The 19,867-nt window shown below is 41.0% G+C and overlaps 1 protein-coding gene across 7 annotated transcripts in view; it reads right to left on the bottom strand.

Moving 5' to 3' along the window:
* The window catches only part of LOC137310916 (focal adhesion kinase 1), a 585,674-nt gene that overhangs the window by 79,982 nt on the left and 485,825 nt on the right, over positions 1-19,867 (bottom strand). For all 7 annotated transcript variants that reach the window (XM_067978464.1, XM_067978455.1, XM_067978457.1 and 4 more), the window contains 3 exons: positions 14,896-14,996; positions 12,550-12,639; positions 10,350-10,554 (listed from right to left, as the gene is read on the bottom strand). In XM_067978464.1, the coding sequence (XP_067834565.1) occupies positions 10,350-10,554; positions 12,550-12,639; positions 14,896-14,996 (396 nt within the window). The remainder of the gene's footprint in view (positions 1-10,349; positions 10,555-12,549; positions 12,640-14,895; positions 14,997-19,867) is intronic.

Genomic DNA, 19,867 nt, shown 5'->3' on the forward strand with positions numbered 1-19,867 from the left:
CTTGTTTTTAAAGGCAGTCTGAACATTACAAGGAATGCCCGAGCCTGTGAAACACTTGATGGTTTTTAACAAAACCACATTAAAAATCTGACTTACAAATGCAAAATTAAAATAAATAGAAAAAAGTGACAGGAAAAATGTAGGCACAACCAGCTCTGCATATGTAATCAACCTATATCCATTTCTCCATTTCTTAATGACATCAATGGAAAAACTCCCTAGTGTAAGGGGAAACCTGAAACAGGGGCTTTCCTGGAGGTGAAAATTAATAATGAATTAAGAATATCCTCCTACCAGATAGATTTTTAAAAATTATTTTTTGCTACATTGGTTGAAGGAAGGAACAAGTACTTTGCTACCCTTTTGTTTTATGCAATGTTCATCAATTTAGATGAATTTGTCAAGTTTCGCAATAAGTGTGTTGTGTTCTACATTATTCTATTTAGTTTCAATCCCCCATGGCCATCCATGAACGACCAGAAATACTTAATGAAAATACTGTATTCCTAGAATACCAACAAGATAACTTGTTGAGGCTACTGAAGTTACATCATTGAGTATCAGTGTAGGTCTTGGCTGCTGTGGGAATAGTCCTAGCTTTTATTTTTAAATTAATTTTACAGTATCCCCACTGTCGAATACTTAATAGTTAAAGCCTTATCAAAGAAAATCAACTTGGGGTACTTCGCAACCCCTCTCTGGAAGGTGACTTTTAGAGGGGCTTCAACCAGAAAGATACACTACTACACACATTCTGGTCACTTTCCATTCAATCATTTTTGAACAGCAATCTGGGAAACCACAATGATGCTGGACCTCATAATTCCTGCAGACTCAAACCTGAGCCACTAAAAAATTAGAACTCTCTCCTCCATTATAGTAAATATGCTAGCTGAATGATGTAGCATCCTCTCTCTGCGACAAAGTGCAACTCTCCTCACAACAAATATATGCATGAAATCTCTATCGGAATCAGTAAACTTATGGAATCTGTCTGCTGCCTTTACTAGAAAGCTAAACTACCCAGACACCCCTCCATGCATATCCAGACCACCCCACAAAAAGGCAAGAATGAGTCAAGTTAGAAAAGGGCCACAAGCTAACAATAACCCCCTTCATAAAACCTCGCAAAGGGTAACAATTCAACCTCTATGGAGCCAGGACCATTGAGATTCCCTGACCTATTGCCAAACTATCACACATCCAAAAAAGTACTTCATTCCCATTCAAACACAACTATACAGACAATCCACAGTATTTTCCTGCAAGCACCATGTGACAAAACTGTACATGACTTCACAAAATGTTTTCTTTAAGATAAAAAAGGAAGAAACAATATGATTGGTCTTCAACATTTTACCGTTTTGCAAGACATGACAAAAATGAAGCATTTTGGTTTATTTGTTGATGCCGGACGGCACAAGCAGGGTTAAAATGAGCTGTTTCCTCAAGCTGCAAAGAATACACATGACGGTCAGACAGACCGTAGACCTTTTCATAGGCTTTAATATGTTAATATCTGTGGACCGGATGGTTGTCTGGATAAGTGTTAATTTACAAGTTGTTCAAAGTGACTGGAACAAATCAATGGGTTTCTCAGGAAGGAGACAAGCCATTCAATTCAAATACAATCATTCTGTAAATGGCTGGCCACATAAATGTATTTATGAGAAATGTAGCTTTTAATTTCCACTGTTCTGAGCAAACTTGAAGGACATTTAGAGCTTTACCGTGGTTGTATTGCAACAAGGCAGCAGCCAATTTGGAGTCATCGGGGTACATTGCTACTCAGAAGCTCTATCCTAGTAGATAGCCATCTAAGCAGCAATTAATGTGTTTCAACGTCAGTTTAATGTTGAGGGAAAGTGCAGAAGAAGCATCATTGCTGTTTTTGACATTCTAAGATTAAAGTTTGTCATTACTTTATAAGGCAGTAAAAAGTCAACCACGTTGGTGTGGGACTGGAATCACATATAGGACAAACCAGGTAAGGACAGCAGGTTTCCTTCCCTAAATATACTGTTTCTACTAAGCACTGTGTTCAGTTAATTTGTCCAGCGGATTATAGCATGACCCGCATTCTATCAGCGTATATTTATCTGCCTATGATGAGAAGATCACAAGGCCATATATGATTTCAAAACCGGATAGCATTGACAAGGGTTCTCTTGTTTGACCCCTGGGTTTCACTACATTTACCTAGATATTTAGCAGATAAAGGCACATTCTGGTTTCTCGGGGATGCAAAGTCCACTTACGGGAACAGCCGGCGGGCTGAGCCGAAGGAAAATATCTAGCATAAAATCCTGAAAACTTAACAGTGGTGGCAGCTTGATGCCATTAATTATCACTCAGACCTAGAGGATACTGAAGTGCTTTAAAGGAAACTCAACGAGCAAACAGTAGTATTTTAAAATATCTGCAAAGTCTCAGTACAGTTGATCTAGCTCAAGAATTAACTCTATTTCCTAGTTTGGTATCATCGGCAAATTTTGACACCACTCCCTCTAGGCCTATGTCCAAATCATTGATACATACAGTGAACAGAAGTGGCCCCATAAATGACACCAATGAAATTTCTTCACTCAGAGGGTGGTGAAGCTGTGGAATTCTCTACCACAGAAGGCGACAGATATATTTCTTAATGCTAAAGGGATCAAGGGATATGGAGAAAAAGCAGGAACAGGGTACTGAGTTAGAAGATCAGCCATGACCATTTTGAATGGCGCAGCAGGCTCGAAGGGCCGAATGGCCTACTCTTGCTCCTATTTTCTATGAACCCTATGGGACGCCATTACCCACTTCTAACTACTCAGAAAAGTTGCCCTTAACTCCCACTGTTTTCTTCCTTCCAACCAATTTTTAATCCAGTTTGCTATCCTTCTCTTCCCCAAAAGGAAAAGTGGCCCAACCATGGCTAACAAAATAAATTAAGGATAGTATTAGATCCAAAGAGGAGTCATATAAAGTTGCCAGAAAAAGTAGCAAGCCTGAGGATTGGAACAGTTTAGAATTCAGCAAAAAAGGACCAAGAGATTGATTAAGAGGGGAAAAATAGAGTATGACAGTAAACTTGCAAGGAACATAAAAATGGACTGTAAAAGCTTCTACAAGTATGTAAAAAGAAAAAAATTAGTGAAGACAAATGTAGGTCCCTTACAGTCAGAAACGGGAGAATTTATAATGGGGAACAAGGAAATGGCAGAGCAATTAAACAAATACTTTGGTTCTGTCTTCATGGAAGAGGACACAAATAACTTCCCAGAAATGCGATGGAACCAAGGGAATAACGAGAAGGAGGAATTAAAGGACATTAGTATTAGTAAAAAAAAGTGCTGGAGAATTTAATGGGACTGAAAGCTGATAAATCCCCAGGGCCTGATAATCTGCATCCCAGAGAACTAACCCAGAGCCATGGAAATAGTAGATGCATTGGTTGTCATCTTCCAAAATTCTATAGATTATGGAACAGTTCCTGCAGATTGGAGGGTGGTAAATGTAATCCCACTATTTAAAAAAGGAGGGAGAGGGAAAATGCTAGAGTCTATTATAAAGGATGTGATAACAGGGCACTTAGAAAATATCAACAGGATTAGACAAAATCAACATGGATTTATGAAAGGGAAATCATGTTTGACAAACCTACTGGAGTTTTTTCAGGATATAACTGGTAGAATAGATAGGGGAGAACAAGTGGATGTGGTTTATTTGGATTTTCAGAAGGCCTTTGATTAAGTCCCACATAAGAGGTTAGTGTGCAAAATTAAAGCACATGGGATTGGTGGTAATATACTGGCATGCATTGAAAATTGGTTAACAGACAGGAAACAGAGAGTAGGAATAAATGGGTCTTTTTCGGGGTGGCAGGCAGTGACTAGTGGGGTACCACAGGGATCAGTGCTTCGGCCCCAGCTATTCACAATATATATCAATGATTTGGATGAAGGAACCAAATGTAATATTTCCAAGTTTGCTGACGACACAAAACTAGGTGGGATCATGAGTTGTGAGGAGGATGCAAAGAGACTTCAAGGCGATTTAGACAAGTTGAGTGAGTGGGCAAAGATATGGCAGATGCAGTATAATGTGGATAAATGTGAAGTTATCCACTTTGGAAGGAAAAACAGAAAGGCAGCGTATTATTTAAATGGTGATAGATTGGGAAATGTCGACGTACAAAGGGACCTGGGTGACCTTGTACACCAGTCACTGAAAGCAAACATGCAGGTGCAGCAAGCAGTTACGAAGACAAATGGTACGTTGGCCTTCATTGCAAGAGGATTTGAGTACAGGAGCAAGGATGTCTTACTGCAGTTATACAGGGCCTTGGTGAGACCACACCTGGAGTATTGTGTGCAGTTTTGGTCTCCTTACCTAAGAAAGGATATACTTGCCATTGAGGGAGTAAGCGAAGGTTCACCAGACTGATTCCATGGATGGCAGGACTGTCGTATGAGGAGAGATTGGGTCGACTCAGCCTGTATTCAGTAGAGTTTAGAAGAATGAGAGGGGATCTCATTGAAACGTATAAAATTCTGACAGGGCTTGACAGACTGGATGCAGGGAGGATGTTTCCCCTGGCTGGGGGGGCCCAGAACGAGGGATCACAGTCTCAGGAAACGGGATAGGACATTTAGGACTGAGGTGAGGAGAAATTTCTTCACTCAGAGGGTGGTGAACCTGAGGAATTCTCTACCACAGGAGGCTTTGGAGGCCAAGTCACTGAATATATTTAAGAAGGAGCTAGATAGATTTCTAGATACAGAAGGCATCAAGGGGTATGGGGAGAGAGCGGGAATATGGTATTGAGATGGAGGATCAGCCATGATCATATTGAATGGCGAAGCAGGCTCGAAGGGCCGAATGGCCTCCTCCTGCTCCTATTTTCTATGTTTCGATTCCAGATCCCTTAATCTTCTCCAGTAATTCCCTATTTGGTACCTTGTCAATGGCTTTCCTAAAGTCCATGTACACTACATCCACTATATTTCCCCATCTACCATGTCTGTTACCTCCTCAAAGAATTCTGAAGTTTGTCAAATATGATCGTCCCTTTTGAAATCTGTTCTGGCTTTTTCCATTTTCTCTTTATCTAGATATGTAGTACAGGGCAACATGCTCAACTGCAATCGCTTGGGACAACCTCACAAAGCCCAAATTTCTATAAAGTGGAAAGTAAGAAAATCAACATAAATTAAGGCTGGTTTGGTGTATAACAACCTTTATTTGCCTAAACTTCATACAGCATCTCACAAGGGTGACTACAGTTTGACATCTTAAAAATTAAGAAAAATGCAAATTCTCTTTTTTCCCCAGTGAAAATGTACTGCAATATCTTACAACATATTACAACATCTTAAAAAGGCGTATAAAGTATAACATCTTACCAAATATACAAAAATGCTCACGTCTTGAGTTTTTATTAATGCTGTGAAGAATTCTGTGATTTTTTTGCTGGAGATCAGAAGTCATCAACCTCCACACTTTCCCTTTCAGTGCATAAAATTCATCAAATGTTTCCATATCTTTTGTCTTGATGGATCAACATATAACGCAGAGTGCAGAATCTACCTCAATAACTTTGGGAATTTCCAGTCTTGACACATCTTCATTTACATCCTATGCAGCCTCTATTATCGAGTGTTTCAGAGAGGAAACGATTTCTAGAGCAGTCACCTCCATGCAGATGTTATGGTTATCATCCATCAAAACAAGAAGATTAAACTCTGCCTCACTCAAACTGCCGGGAATCCACTTCGATTGCGTCATTGTTTTCCTCGCTGGAAATCAAACTGCAGTTTCAAAAGCAGTACTAATGCAGCTGGTAGTCACTGTATTCTAAGCTCTACAGGATAAGGGTGTAGTATCCAACACGCTATAGCTTTTCATAACGTCTGAAATGCCAGTTTCCTTGATGGAATTTAAAACAGAAACAAGCTTGTGCAGGAATTGCTTCATGTAGTATTTCTCCATGCTATGAATGACACCTTGGTCCAGGGGCTGGATGATGGAAGTAGTGTTAGATAGCAAAAGATTAAGAACCACATCACGGCAAGTGACATTCTCCATCAAAAGCACCACCTTCTTGTGCCGCACTTTCATCCTGGCTTTAAAAGGACCACGGCCACTTTCTGACAATTATTTGCACATTCTAATCAGTTGGAAAAGTTTTCACATTTTTAAAGCCACAAGAGTTCCTGCTTTTCCTGATCACAAGAGGTTTCCTCTTGTCCGAACCCGCGCAACAACGTAAGGCGTGCTCTTTTCCCATTTTGCCACCACTCATCTTCATTTGGATAGGTTTCATCAGACATGACATGATAGAAAAGTCCAGTCTCATTGCAACCCGGCAACACTTCCTCAGTCCATGCATCCACAGCAGGGTTGTCAGTCTGCATTTTCACCACACAGCTTGTTGTAAACAAGGTTGTGTCTCACTTTCCAGCTTCAAAGCTTTCCACGGCGAGTTCTTTGGCAAGCTCATCAGCTTTAGCTTTCAACAGGCAGCCGCCAAGCGGAATTTTCTGAGCTCTTTTGTGATTAATGCACCTAAGCAGCGCTTCATCAACATCGGCCATCTTACTTTTATGCTTTTGTTTTCGAGTCCAGTTCACATTTCTTGCCCAGTCTTTCAAGATGCTGTGCTTCTGTGTGACTAGCTTTTGAATCCTCAATCCCCTCAACTGTTCAAAATATCTACTTGCTTGTGAAGCAAGTCACGGCACTTTTTGCTGAACCATCTTGGAATTTGACTTCCTTTCCCCCTTACCCACACAACATGAAAAAACGTGGAAACCAGGTCAAACCGGTTCTTAAGCATGTTAACCACCGAACCCAATCAGATTGAGAGGTACAAGCCTCAGGTTCAAAGGTGACAAGTCTTGTTAAAGCAAGATTTCTTTGCACCAAATTTGCATATAAGCAGGAATTGCAATAAATGGAATTGAAACAACAGGAAATTTTCACAGTTGGAAGTACAGGGGGAAAAACAGGACTTCAGAAATGGTTGCATTAGAACAGAAATGCAATTTTGCAAATAATCAGGTCTGACTGTAATTTCATCCTTAAAGAATCTAAAATGTTCCCTACCACAGATGTTAAGCTAATGGCCTGCAATTATCCGAATTAGCTCAGTCTCCCTTTTAAAAATGTGTACTACATTGGTCACTCTCCAGTCCTCTGGCTCACATCAACAGAGCCCTAAAACTTAATTTCTAGGGCCTCTGCAATTTCCTCCCTCATCTCCCTCACGATCCTAGAATCAGGCACTAGTGCTAGTATTAGTGCACTAGTCTTCCTTTAGCTGAACTAACTTATCTAAAGTATAACTTTTATTCATCAGAAAATCATTCATCTCACTTAGCCACTTCAGGATTCACCTCTTCTTCTCTTTAGTAAAAACCATTATGAAGTATTTTTTAAGTACCTCTGCCATTTTCTGATCATCTACAAATTGACAACCCTGTCCTCTCAGGGGTCCCACCTCGCTTTTAACAATTTTCTTTTTACTGATATACTTGTAAAATACTTCACTGTTCCTTTTGATGTTTTTTGAAATTTTTTCCCCATACTCCTTCATCCCTCTCATAACCTCTTGTACTCGGGACTTTACGTGGTTCCTGTGGTCAGGATTTGGCAGGAAAATCCTATTTGGACAGGAGTAGAAGTAGAGGTTTCAGCAACCATCACATTTGAGGTTCTAATTGGAAATTATATGGATATTGAATGTGTAATGGCTAGACTACTTAGCATAGATGAGACTAAGACTACAAGGGAGAACACAGGCTTTGTTAATCCAGTACAGTCAGCTATAGTGGATACTGACTTCAATGGGATGAAAGTTGGGCGGGTTCCACAATGGATGGGCGATCTTTTTTCTTTCTCACTTGTGCTAATGAACATCCATTCATTGTTTACATGTTTTATGTTTCTTGCTCCAATGTGCATTCCCTTCCATTTATCAATATTAAAATCCATCTATATTCATAAGCCCATGCACATTGTTATGTGATTGTTTCCCCACCTGAAGGGAGACATATTAAAATAAACTACACTTTCAGCTTGAGTGCTGCTTTGAAAGGGGAGATATTCTGTCAATTATATTGATCCACATATCTGCATTAGTGCATTCAATTGTAGTTCAATAAACAATTGAAGGGAATTGTAATAAGACAAATCCCAAGTGGAGCTATAAGTCATTTAATTATGAATGGAACCTGATAAGATAAACTACTAACATAAATCTTCATTTAGGGATATCAGTTTTCCACTTAATTCTTTTCAAAGATGATAGCAATGCAAGGGCAGAACTTGAGACAATTTTCATTTTTTCTCAGGTATGGTGACAGACAATGTGCTGCTGTGTTCTCCTTACAGTGACCATAAATACAATATCCAAATACTGTAATTGCTGAATCGATGATAATTACATTTAATGCATGATGTTATATGTCATTCTAAGAGTAAAACACCATTCCTATTATCGGTCTTAATTATATAAAAATACCACAAGTAACAGAACCCTCACAGAGCTCATAAAAATATTTCAAGAATTAAATATTGATTTTGATAGAATCATAGAAAGATTACAGCCCTATGATATCTATTCCTTTTGAATGTCAATACTCCCTGTATTTTATTTTTGAACTTATATCCCTAACATTTGTATGGTTGCCAAATAATGAAAATCCCAAATTTTAACAGATTGATGACATGAGGTACCACATGACAACCAATTTTTCATCAAATTTTTCAGTGTTAGCACTAGCTTATTTAGCATATGGTTCATAAAGGGTTTGAGCAAAGAGTACATGACTGAGGAAGACATTTTAATGAACAGAATGCACAATATAATAAGCTGCTTTGAACACGAGTGTGTCTTATTCCTTTTATTCAATATAGGGCTACATCCAAATCACAGTTACTGCCCTGGTCTCATCTTTTTTGTAAATGCCCCTCTACAGCAGTATACAATTTCTGCAGGAACACTCATAAGGGAAGGGTGCTAAATATAACACCAACTGAAAAACATTAAAGCTGCAATAATAAAATCTGGCCACCTCATCAGTTTCTGGATTTTATATTGGGCCAGATTTTGCTGTAGCAGGGCACCTAACGGCATTTGCCATTAGTTAGATTTGCCCCTGCACCCTTCAGCTCAAAAAGTTTTTCCCCACAAAGTTGCTGAAAGTGCAAGCTGATAACGCGCAGTGAGAGAAATGGTGCATCTGGGGCCTGAGTGAACAGGGCAACCAACAGGGTATCTCCTTATCCAATGAGATTTAAGGATTGGAAAGTAAACATCAGAAGGACTGAGAAGGAGGGTGAATTAAAGGTGGTGAATTCAAAGTCAAATTAGATACAGAAAGAGAAATAAAGAGAAGGAAAGAAAGATTGGATTAAGAGAGAGAGAAAAGAGGACAGAAAGGAAAAGTAAGAAGAATTTTTTAAAAAATTGACATTTTTAATATCTCATAAAACAATTCACAACCTGAAGGAATGAGACTCCACACTTATAATAATTAATTTTTTAAACAAGAGCAGTTGATTGGCAGTCATTAACACTCATCACGTCTTTAAAAGGATACGTACGCTTGTAATTACTAGCCCATAATATGTGGCGGGTTTAGTATCTACAGCACAAATATAGCAACTTCATGACATTCAATGGTGAGGCAAACAGTGAAATACCGTTTTTGCGAAGCTAGCGGCGGAGCGGCGCAACTCGGACAGCAACTTTGGATATTCGCATTTAACCGCACATCTGCTCCTCGCCTGAAGTTGTTGTATTATTTATGCATAAATAACGGCGAGCGCCATTAGCCTCACTGTAATTTTGACAGCAAAATCTGGCCCATTGTTTCACTTAATATAGTAAATGTATACTATTTACATATTGTATTTGATAATAAAAGAAAGAACTTGCGTTTGTGTAGTGCATTTTACGATCTCAGAACATCCCAAAGCGCTTTACAGCCAATGAAGCACTTTAAAAGTGTAGTCACTGTTATAATATAGGGAAATGCGGCAGCCAATTTTCACACAGCATGGTCCCACTAACAGCAATGTGGTCACTAGACTAGACAATCTGTTTGCTTATTGAAGTTGGTTGAGGGATAAATATTGGCCAGAACATGGGGAGAACTTTCCTGCTCTTCCTCAATTAGTGACATGGAAAATTTTACATCTACCAGTAAAACCTCGGTTTAACATCTCATCCAAACGACGGCACCTCCGTAAGTGCAGCACTTCCTTAGTACTGGCTTGGATTATGGGCTCAAGTCTCAAATTATAACTGCAATTTATTTTGTACAAACGATAGTCAAAAGAAAACGACAACTTCTTCCTACCTGAGCTGCTGTTTCAGTTCATTGAATCGTGGTCTTCTGCTGGGATCATATGCCCAGCATTTTGTCATAAGGCTGTAGAGCGTTGGAGGGCAGTTTGGAGGCATTGGCAACCGCTCACCATTTTCAATTCTACCGATTACATCGTTATTTTTTACTCCTTGAAATGGTTTCACTCCATACATCAGAATTTCCCACATACAAACACCTAAAATGTAGAAATAAAAAAAATTCAGAATAGAAAATATTTTAATTTTATTAAACTAGTGTAGTTTTACAGTAAATTCTGCTTACTGCGGTTTGACTAGAGAATTGGGCAAACCACACAAATCCGTATCTACGAGACGTACTGATTTCACTGCACAGAACTATTGCCTTATCCAGACAAAACAACAAGTCTTGTACATGTGTTAACATGTTAAATATCTTACGTAAAACCAAGTATCTTCTAGCCTCTGGGACACAATCCTCCAAATACCCCTGATCTGACCCTTTAGGCTTCCTTATATGTTATTCATTGCATTAGCCAGCATGAACTATGTCAATGTTACTGTATTATAATCACAATTTCTACTGAATATACCAAAAATAAATCTGCTATAAACAGTTTATACTATACTTCAGAAAACTAAATATGCATTACTATATGCAGTTCAAATGGTCTCTGAAATATCAATTATGTTTATCTTGGTGTCATTATTTGAGAAAGTTGTGGGAGGACAAAAAGCGTGAGATTGACTTAGAGGGGTTTTTAGTTGAATGTGAGTTAGGTGGTATGAATAAAATTCATCAATGTAAGATCAAGTAAAAAGTAGTTAACCAGTGGATAGAATGAAGAAGGTGGAGATGATTATTGAAAAGAAGCAGGAGCAGCCTTAAGGCATTGTTGTTATTGGAACCAATAACATAAGAAAGAGCAAGATGTAAGTTTTGCAAAGAGAATTTCAGGAGTTTGTGTTGGTTTTATAAGCTGGGCTTCGAAGGCAGTAATTACTCCAGTAACATGCATTAGGCTAGTTAGGGAGAATTAGATCAGACACATCAAATTAATGGGTTGACATGGCCCGGAATTTTCTGAAAGGATGTAACCAGCAAGTTATGCCAAAATTGACGTTGATCTTCCCATTGACAAGTTACGCCTAAACTTCCCAAGATTCTCATGAGCATATGCCGGTATGTAAAAACTGGCGTAAAATTATTTTCTCTTGGGGGAATCCAGAACAAGAGAGCTTAATCTTAAAATTAAAGCTAGGCCATTTAGGAGTGTAATCAGGAAGCATTTCTTCAAATTAAGGGTAACAGAGATCTGGAAAACTCCCCCTGAAAAGGTTGTGGATGCTGGGTCGATTGAATCTTTCAAGACCGAGATCGATAGATTTTTGTTAGGTAAGGGTAACAAGGGATATGAAGCAAAGACGGATAAATGGAGTTGGGGTACAGATCAGCCATGATCTAAATGAATGGCTCGAGAGGCTGAATGGCGGCACACTCCTGCTCTGATGTTTGAGATGGGGGTGTTAGTTTGCAAGGACAAAGGGGTTCAAGGTGGACTTTGAGGAGGGGGGTAGGGGAGGGTTGATAACGGCTGTTTTGAAAGGAAGGGGACAGTGCCTGAGGATAGGAAAATATTTACAATGTCAGCTAGCATGGGAGCCAGTAAGGAAAGTTGGGTGATCAGCAATTTAGTGGGAATGGGATCAAGGGAGCAGGAGCTAACTCTCATGGACAAGACAAGCTCGGAGAAGGCACAAGGGGAGATCAGCTCATTTTCGGCCAGTGCGGGCCGAATGGCCTCCTTCTGTGCCGTAAATTTTCTATGATTCTAACTACAGAAATACACAAGTTCAGGGCTAGGGCTGGGGGAGATGTGATGCTTTGGGAAAGGTTTGGGTTGGTAGGCAAGAGGAAGTGAAGGGGGAAGCAGCTGAACACATTGTCTGAATGTGCGAAGTGATAAAGAAGTCCATGAGCTTCTTGTACTTGTTGGACATGAGGGTGGAGAGGGTAGGGGAGAGAGGTTTAAAGGAGACGAGCACCAATGTTAAATCTCTAACTAGCAAAAACTGCTCTGTTGAATGTTTTTCCAAAGACAGCAATGACAAATATCAGGATATAACAGTATTCTAATTTGAAATGATTTATTTCATGAGTTATTTAATTTCAGGAAGCAACATGTACATGAATAGAGTCCAAGCAAACTTACCGAACATCCATACATCGCTAGCTGAGGTAAACCGTCGGAAGTTGATTGATTCAGGAGCCATCCATTTGATGGGTAGTTTCCCTTTCGAGGCTGCCAAAAGAAGGATACAAATTCACAACTAGTACCATCTATGCCTTGACTTCTGTATCCAACCCTGCTTACCTTTTGCACAAATTTGAAGTGGATTCTCACAAAGCGAGATATGGGATCCACTGGACAAATCATGCAAACTTTATTACAGGATAAACATAGTGAGAGAGGAAGTATTAAGGGGTTTAGCATTTTTGAAAGTAGATAAATTGCCAGGCCTGGATGAAATGAATCCCAGGCTATTAAGAGAAGCAAGGGAGGAAAATAGTGGAGGCTCTGACCATCATTTTCCAATCCTCCCTGGCTACAGGCATGGTGCCCGAGGATTGGAGGATGACTAACTTTGTACCGTTGTTTAAAAAGGGAGAAAGAGATAGACCGAGTAATTATAGGCCAGTCAGTCTAACTTCGGTGGTGGGCAAATTATTGGAATCAATTCTGAGGGACAACATAAATCGTCATTTAGAAAGGCATGGGTTAATCAAGGACAGTCAGCATGGATTTGTTAAGGGAAGGTTGTGTCTTACTAACTAGATTAAATTTTTTGAGGAGGTAACAAGGAGTGTCGATGAGGGTAATGCATTTGATGTAGTCTACATGGATTTCAGCAAGGCTTTTGACAAGGTCGCACATGGCAGACTGATCAAAAAAGTAAAAGCCCATGGGTTCCAAGGGAAAGTGGCAAGTTGGATCCAAAATTGGCTCAGTGGCAGGAAGCAAAGGGTAATGGTCGACACGTGTTTTTATGACTGGAAGGCTGTTTCCAGTGGGGTTCCGCAGGGCTCAGTATTAGGTCCCTTGCTTTTTGTGGTATATATTAATGATTTGGACTTAAATGTAGGGGGCATGATCAAGAAGTTTGCAGATGATACAAAAATTGGCCTTGTGGTTGATAGTAAGGACGAAAGCTGTAGACTGCAGGAAGATATCACTGGACTGGTCAGGTGGGCAGAAAAGTGGCAAATGGAATTCAATCAAGAGAAGTATGAGGTGATGCATTTGGGGAGGGCAAACAAGGTAAGGGAACATACAATAAATGGGAGGATACTGAGATGTAGAGGAAGGGAGGGACCTTGGAGTGCATGTCCACAGATCCCTGAAGGTAGCAGGACAGGTAGGTAAGGTGGTTAAGGCGGCATACGGGATACTTTCCTTTATTAGGCAAGGCACAGAATATAAGAGCAGGGAGGTTATGAGGTTATGCTGGAACTGTATAAAACACTAGTCAGGCCACACCTAGAGTACTGCATACAGTTCTGGTCACCACATTACAGGAAAGATCTGATTGCACTAGACAGGGTACATAGGAGATTTACGAGGATGTTGTCAGGGCTGGAGAATTTTAGCTATGAGAAAAGATTGGATAGGCTGGGGTTGTTTTCTTTGGAACAAAGGAGGCTGAGGGGAGACTTAATTGAGGTATATAAAAATATGACGGGACTCGATAGAGTGGATAGGGAGGACCTATTTCCCTTATCAGAGGGGTCAGTGACCAGGGGGCATAGATTTAAAGTAATTGGTAGAAGGATTAGAAGGGAGCTGAGGAGAATTTTTTTCAGCCAGAGGCTGGTGGGGGTCTGGAACTCACTGCCTGAAAGGGTGGTAGGGGCAGAAACCCTCAACTCATTTAAAATGTAATTGGATGTGCACTTGAAGTGCCGTGACCTACAGGGCTACGGACCAAGTGCTGGAAAGTGGGATTAAACTGGATAGCTCTTTTTTGGCCGGCACAGGCCCAATGGCCTCCATCTGTGCTGTAACTTTCTATGATTCTAAATGTCAGGTCTAGCATTATTACTGAGATATTAATCCTTTACAAACTAATGCCCAGCTATTCATATCGAGAAGCTTTTTTTTTGTTATTCGGCCAAATTTTTCATCTTCAGACTCCTCATGGTTCCATCGTGCAATAATTACTTTATCAAGACAACACAAGGGCTGCGAATTACTATTGTGAACAGCCAACAGAACTTAACAATACTACTCTACTAACTGTTATATGCTTGTAGAGACAGGGAATGTATTCTATGTAAGATTCTTGTCGAAGTATTTAGTTGGATCAGCGTTAAATTGGATCAGCATTAAATCAATTTCAGGTTTTCAATTTGTTGTGTCAAAAATCATATTTTTTTCAAAGCACTTCAAATTTCAGAGTACGCACTGTTAGCAAAGACGAAACATTGTAAATAACATTCTGATATTTGATTGAGATTGCCTACCCAACCTTTACAGTTTTGTTTTTACTCTGATCCCCACCTTTGTAGTAAGTGCTGTCTTCCATGTATCTCGACAGACCGAAGTCTCCTAACTTTACACAGTCCAAAGAGGATACCAATACATTTCTAGCAGCAATATCCCTGTAAGGAAAAAAAAGGGAACTGATTAAAATGCTTATATTGTTTCTCTGAACAGGAGTTGCTGATTTGGTCAGATTAGTCCTTTTTAATTCAATCAGGTCAAAAGGACCATTCATATGGTTGTTTTCATTGGAATATGATCTTTTTCTCCACGTTAAAGGCGCCATTAAATGCAAGTTTTTTTGTGCTTGTAAATGCCAGAGTGGTATTAACACAGGAGTCAATGGGGACATTGTCAAAGGGTCCATTATCAATCTAAACACTCATAATTTGCTGAAGATGGTACTGCAATACAACATGAGGACAACTTAGTTAACAGAAGTAATAAAAATAGAAAATGCTGGAAATAGTTAACGCAAGCCTCAGTCTCAGGAACAAGTAAAAGCAAAATACTCCAGATGCTGGATATCTGAAATAAAAACAGAAAAAGCTGGAAATACTCAGGTCAGGCAGCATCTGTGAGGGAAACAGAGTTAACGTTTCAGGTCAATGACCTTTCGTCAGAACTAAATCAGTAAAGATTTAACAGTTTTTAAGTAAGTACAGAGCCAGGGAAGGGGGAGGGGGTGGGGGGAGGAAAGAACAAAAGGGAAGGTCTGTGATGGGGTGGAGGGCAGGAGTGATTAAATGACAAAAGGGGAGGTAACCGGACAAGTAAAGAAGCAAAAGATGGGTCTAGAGGAGCTGTAAGTGGCAACAGCAGAACCATTACCAGCACCTGCTGTCTGAAAAAAATGGGAGCATTTCATATCTGAAATTGTTGAAATCAATGTTGAGTCTGGAAGGTTGTAAAGTGCCTGATCAAAAGGGGCTGTTCCTCGAGCTTCCTTTCTGCTGTTGTCATTTACAGTTCCTCTGGACCCATCTTTTGTTTCTTTACTTGTCCTATTATCATTCCCTTCGCCTCGCACCATCATCCCTTTTGTCATTTAATCACTCCTGTCCTCCACCCTATCACAGACCTTCTCTTTTGTTCTTTCCTCCCGTCCTCCTACACCCCCCCTTCTCTGGCTCTGTACTTGCTTAAAAACTGTTAAATCTTTACTACTTCAGTTCAGACGAAAGGTCATCGTCCTGAAATGTCAACTCTGTTTCTCTCTGCATAGATGCTGCCAGACTTGTTGAGTATTGCCAGCTTTTTCTGTTTTTATCTCAGGAATATACTTTTGATTGTTGCCTTCACTGCTGTCCTTCTGGTCACAAACCACTATTCCTACTATCCAAGGGCACTAGATTCCACCTTCTGCTTGTGTGATCGATCAACTGATCCCCTTGCATCTGTGACAACGGTTACTGTCCACCAGCTGTATCAAGTGACATCTCCTCCCACATCACTGAACAGCATGAAAGAAACCACTAACAATGGTTTTTACAATGGATTACATACCAGAAAAATACAATGTTTGGATGGGCCACATAAGGAATTGACTACAATTCATCTTGTTCTGTATTTGTAAGGAGAAATTCCTCTCATTAGCAGACTATTGCCATGTAGAATTTATTTAATATATCTTAGTGAGTGCTTTGCATTTCCAGCTCCGTATTTTAGTGATCAGAAGAATTCTCTGCAAATGTACTTTTTAAAAAAACCTGTCCTTAACATTCTATTATGAAATAGTGATTAAAATAAACAATAGCACAATATAATACAATCTGAAGGGCAGACTCTTGCCGATCACTGAACATAGCAAGCTGTATGCTATGCAGCAATAAGGTTAAAAAAGCTACACCACAGTTAGTTTTACCACAGGTAATGCTAAATCTCAGCAGAAGATCAGAAACACTGCCATGCAGCTCTTCGGCACTAAAGCCTTGATAGCCCAATAAATCAGTGATTTTACAGCAGTTAAAAATAAGTGTCAGAAGGGGAGCTTTCTTCTGATTCTTGGTAGATCCAGGGATCTAATTTCCATCCCATTGACTACTGAAGGTGTTTTGGACTTTGTTTTCTGCAACAGCTTGCTCACAATTAATTCTTTGCGCATCTTTATGCTGTACACTTCATTACCACAGAATCATAGAAGGTTACAGCAGGGAAGGAGGCCATTCGGCCCATTGAGTCTGCGCCGGCTCGATGCCTGAGCAATCCAGCTAGTCCTACTGCCCTCCCTATCCCCGTAGCCCTTCACATGTTTTCGTTTCAAGTACTTATCCAGTTCCCTTTTGAAGGCCGTGATTGAATCTGCCTCCACCATTCCCTTGGGCAGTGCATTCCAGATCCTAACCACTTGCTGTGTAAAAAAGTTTTTCCTCACATCACCTTTGGTTCTTTTGCCAATCACCTTAAATCTATGTCCTCTGGTTGTTGATCCTTCTGCCAATTGGAATAGTTTCTCTCTATCTACTCTGTCTAGACCCTTCATGATTTTGAATACCTCTATCAAATCTCCTTTCAACCTTCTCGGCTCTAAGGAGAACAACCCCAGCTTCTCCAGTCTATCCACGTAACTGAAGTCCTTCATCTCTGGAACCATTCTAGTAAATCTCTTCTGTATCCTCTCTAAGGCCTTCGCATCCTTCCTAAAATGCGGTGCCCAGAACTGGACACAATACTCCAGTTGTGGCCGAACCAGTGTTTTATAAAGGTTCATCATGACTTCCATACTTTTGTACTCTATGCCTCTATTTATAATGCCCAGGATCCTGTATGCTTTTTTAATCACTTTCTCAACCTGTGCTGCCACCTTCAACGGTTTATGCACAGATACCCCCAGATCGCTCTGTTCCTCCATCCCTTTTAGAATTCTGCCCTCTAGTTTTTTTGTCTCTTCTCATTTTTGCTACTGAAATGCATCATCTTGCATTTTTCCACGTTAAACTTCACCTGCCATGTATCTGCCCATACCACCAGCCTGTCTATATCCTCTTGAAGTCTATCACTATCCTCCTCACTTTTCACTACCCTTCCAAGTTTGTGTCATCTGCTAATTTTGAAATTGTGCCCTGTACTCTCAAGTCCAAGACATTAATATATATCAAGAAATAATTGTAAACAATTTTACAACACCAAGTTATAGTCCAGCAATTTTATTTTAAATTCACAAGCTTTCGGAGACTTCCTCCTTCCTCAGGTAAATGTTTCAGGAGCTCCTTGAAGCCTACGCATTTATACATATAGAACAATACATGGTGTTTACAGACTGCCCCTGCAACTGCCCGTTGCCAAGGCAATCACCGTGTTCAGACAGAGAGGTGTCACCTGCAGAACCCCCGAATACACATTCAACAAAAAAACAAACAGGGAAAAAAACAGAGAAAAAAAACAGAGAGAGGCAGAAACATCCGGAAGGCAGAGAGAGCCAGCAAATGACCCATTATATTAAAAACAGATAACATTTGTTCGCTGGTGGGGTAACGTGTAGCGTGACATGAACCCAAGATCCCGGTTGAGGCCGTCCTCATGGGTGCGGAACTTGGCTATCAATTTCTGCTCGACGATTTTGCGTTGTCGTGTGTCTCGAAGGCCGCCTTGGAGTACGCTTACCCGAAGGTCGGTGGATGAATGTCCATGACTGCTGAAGTGTTCCCCGACTGGGAGGGAACCCTCCTGTTTGGCGATTGTTGCGCGGTGTCCGTTCATCCGTTGTCGCAGCGTCTGCATGGTCTCGCCAATGTACCATGCTCTGGGGCATCCTTTCCTGCAACGTATGAGGTAGACAACGTTGGCCGAGTCACAGGAGTATGAACCATGCACCTGGTGGGTGGTGTCCTCTCGTGTGATGGTGGTATCTGTGTCGATGATCTGGCATGTCTTGCAGAGGTTACCGTGGCAGGGTTGTGTGGCGTCGTGGACGCTGTTCTCTTGAAAGCTAGGTAATTTGCTGCGAACGATGGTCTGTTTGAGGTTGGGTGGCTGTTTAAAGGCGAGTAGTGGAGGTGTGGGGATGGCCATAGCGAGGTGTTTGTCCTCATCGATGACATGTTGAAGGCTGCGGAGAACATGGCGTAGTTTCTCCGCTCCGGGGAAGTACTGGACGACAAAGGGTACTCTGTTGGTTGCGTCCCGTGTTAGTCTCCTGAGGAGGTCTATGCGATTTTTTGCTGTGGCCCGTCGGAACTGTCGATCGATGAGTCGAGCGTCATATCCCGTTCTTACTAGGGCGTCTTTCAGCGTCTGTAGGTGTCCATCGCGTTCCTCCTCGTCTGAGCAGACCCTGTGTATTCGCAGGGCCTGTCCATAGGGGATGGCCTCTTTGACGTGGTTAGGGTGGAAGCTGGAAAAGTGGAGCATCGTGAGGTTGTCCGTGGGCTTGCGGTAGAGTGAGGTGCTGAGGTGCCCGTCTTTGATGGAGATTCGTGTGTCCAAGAAAGAAACTGATTCTGAGGAGTAGTCCATGGTGAGTTTGATGGTGGGATGGAACTTGTTGATGTTATCGTGTAGTCTCTTTAGTGATTCCTTGCCGTGGGTCCATAGAAAGAAAATGTCGTCGATGTATCTGGTGTATAGTGTTGGTTGGAGGTCTTGTGCAGTGAAGAAGTCCTGCTCGAACTTGTGCATGAAAATGTTGGCATATTGGGGTGCGAATTTGGTCCCCATGGCTGTTCCGTGTGTTAGGGTAAAGAACTGGTTATCGAAGGTGAAGACATTGTGATCCAGGATGAAGCGGATGAGTTGTAGGATGGCTTCCGGAGATTGGCTGTTGTTGGTGTTGAGTATTGATGCTGTCGCAGCGATGCCGTCATCGTGGGGGATACTGGTGTATAGTGCCGAGACGTCCATCGTGGTGAGAAGTGTTCCTGGTTCAACTGGTCCGTGGGTACTGAGTTTTTGTAGGAAGTCTGTAGTGTCGCGACAGAAGCTGGGGGTTCCCTGTACGATGGGTTTCAGGATGCCCTCGATGTATCCAGAGAGGTTCTCACACAGGGTTCCG

Source organism: Heptranchias perlo, chromosome 3 (genome assembly GCF_035084215.1).
Source record: "Heptranchias perlo isolate sHepPer1 chromosome 3, sHepPer1.hap1, whole genome shotgun sequence".
In the NCBI taxonomy this organism is placed as follows: Eukaryota; Metazoa; Chordata; class Chondrichthyes; order Hexanchiformes; family Hexanchidae; genus Heptranchias; species Heptranchias perlo.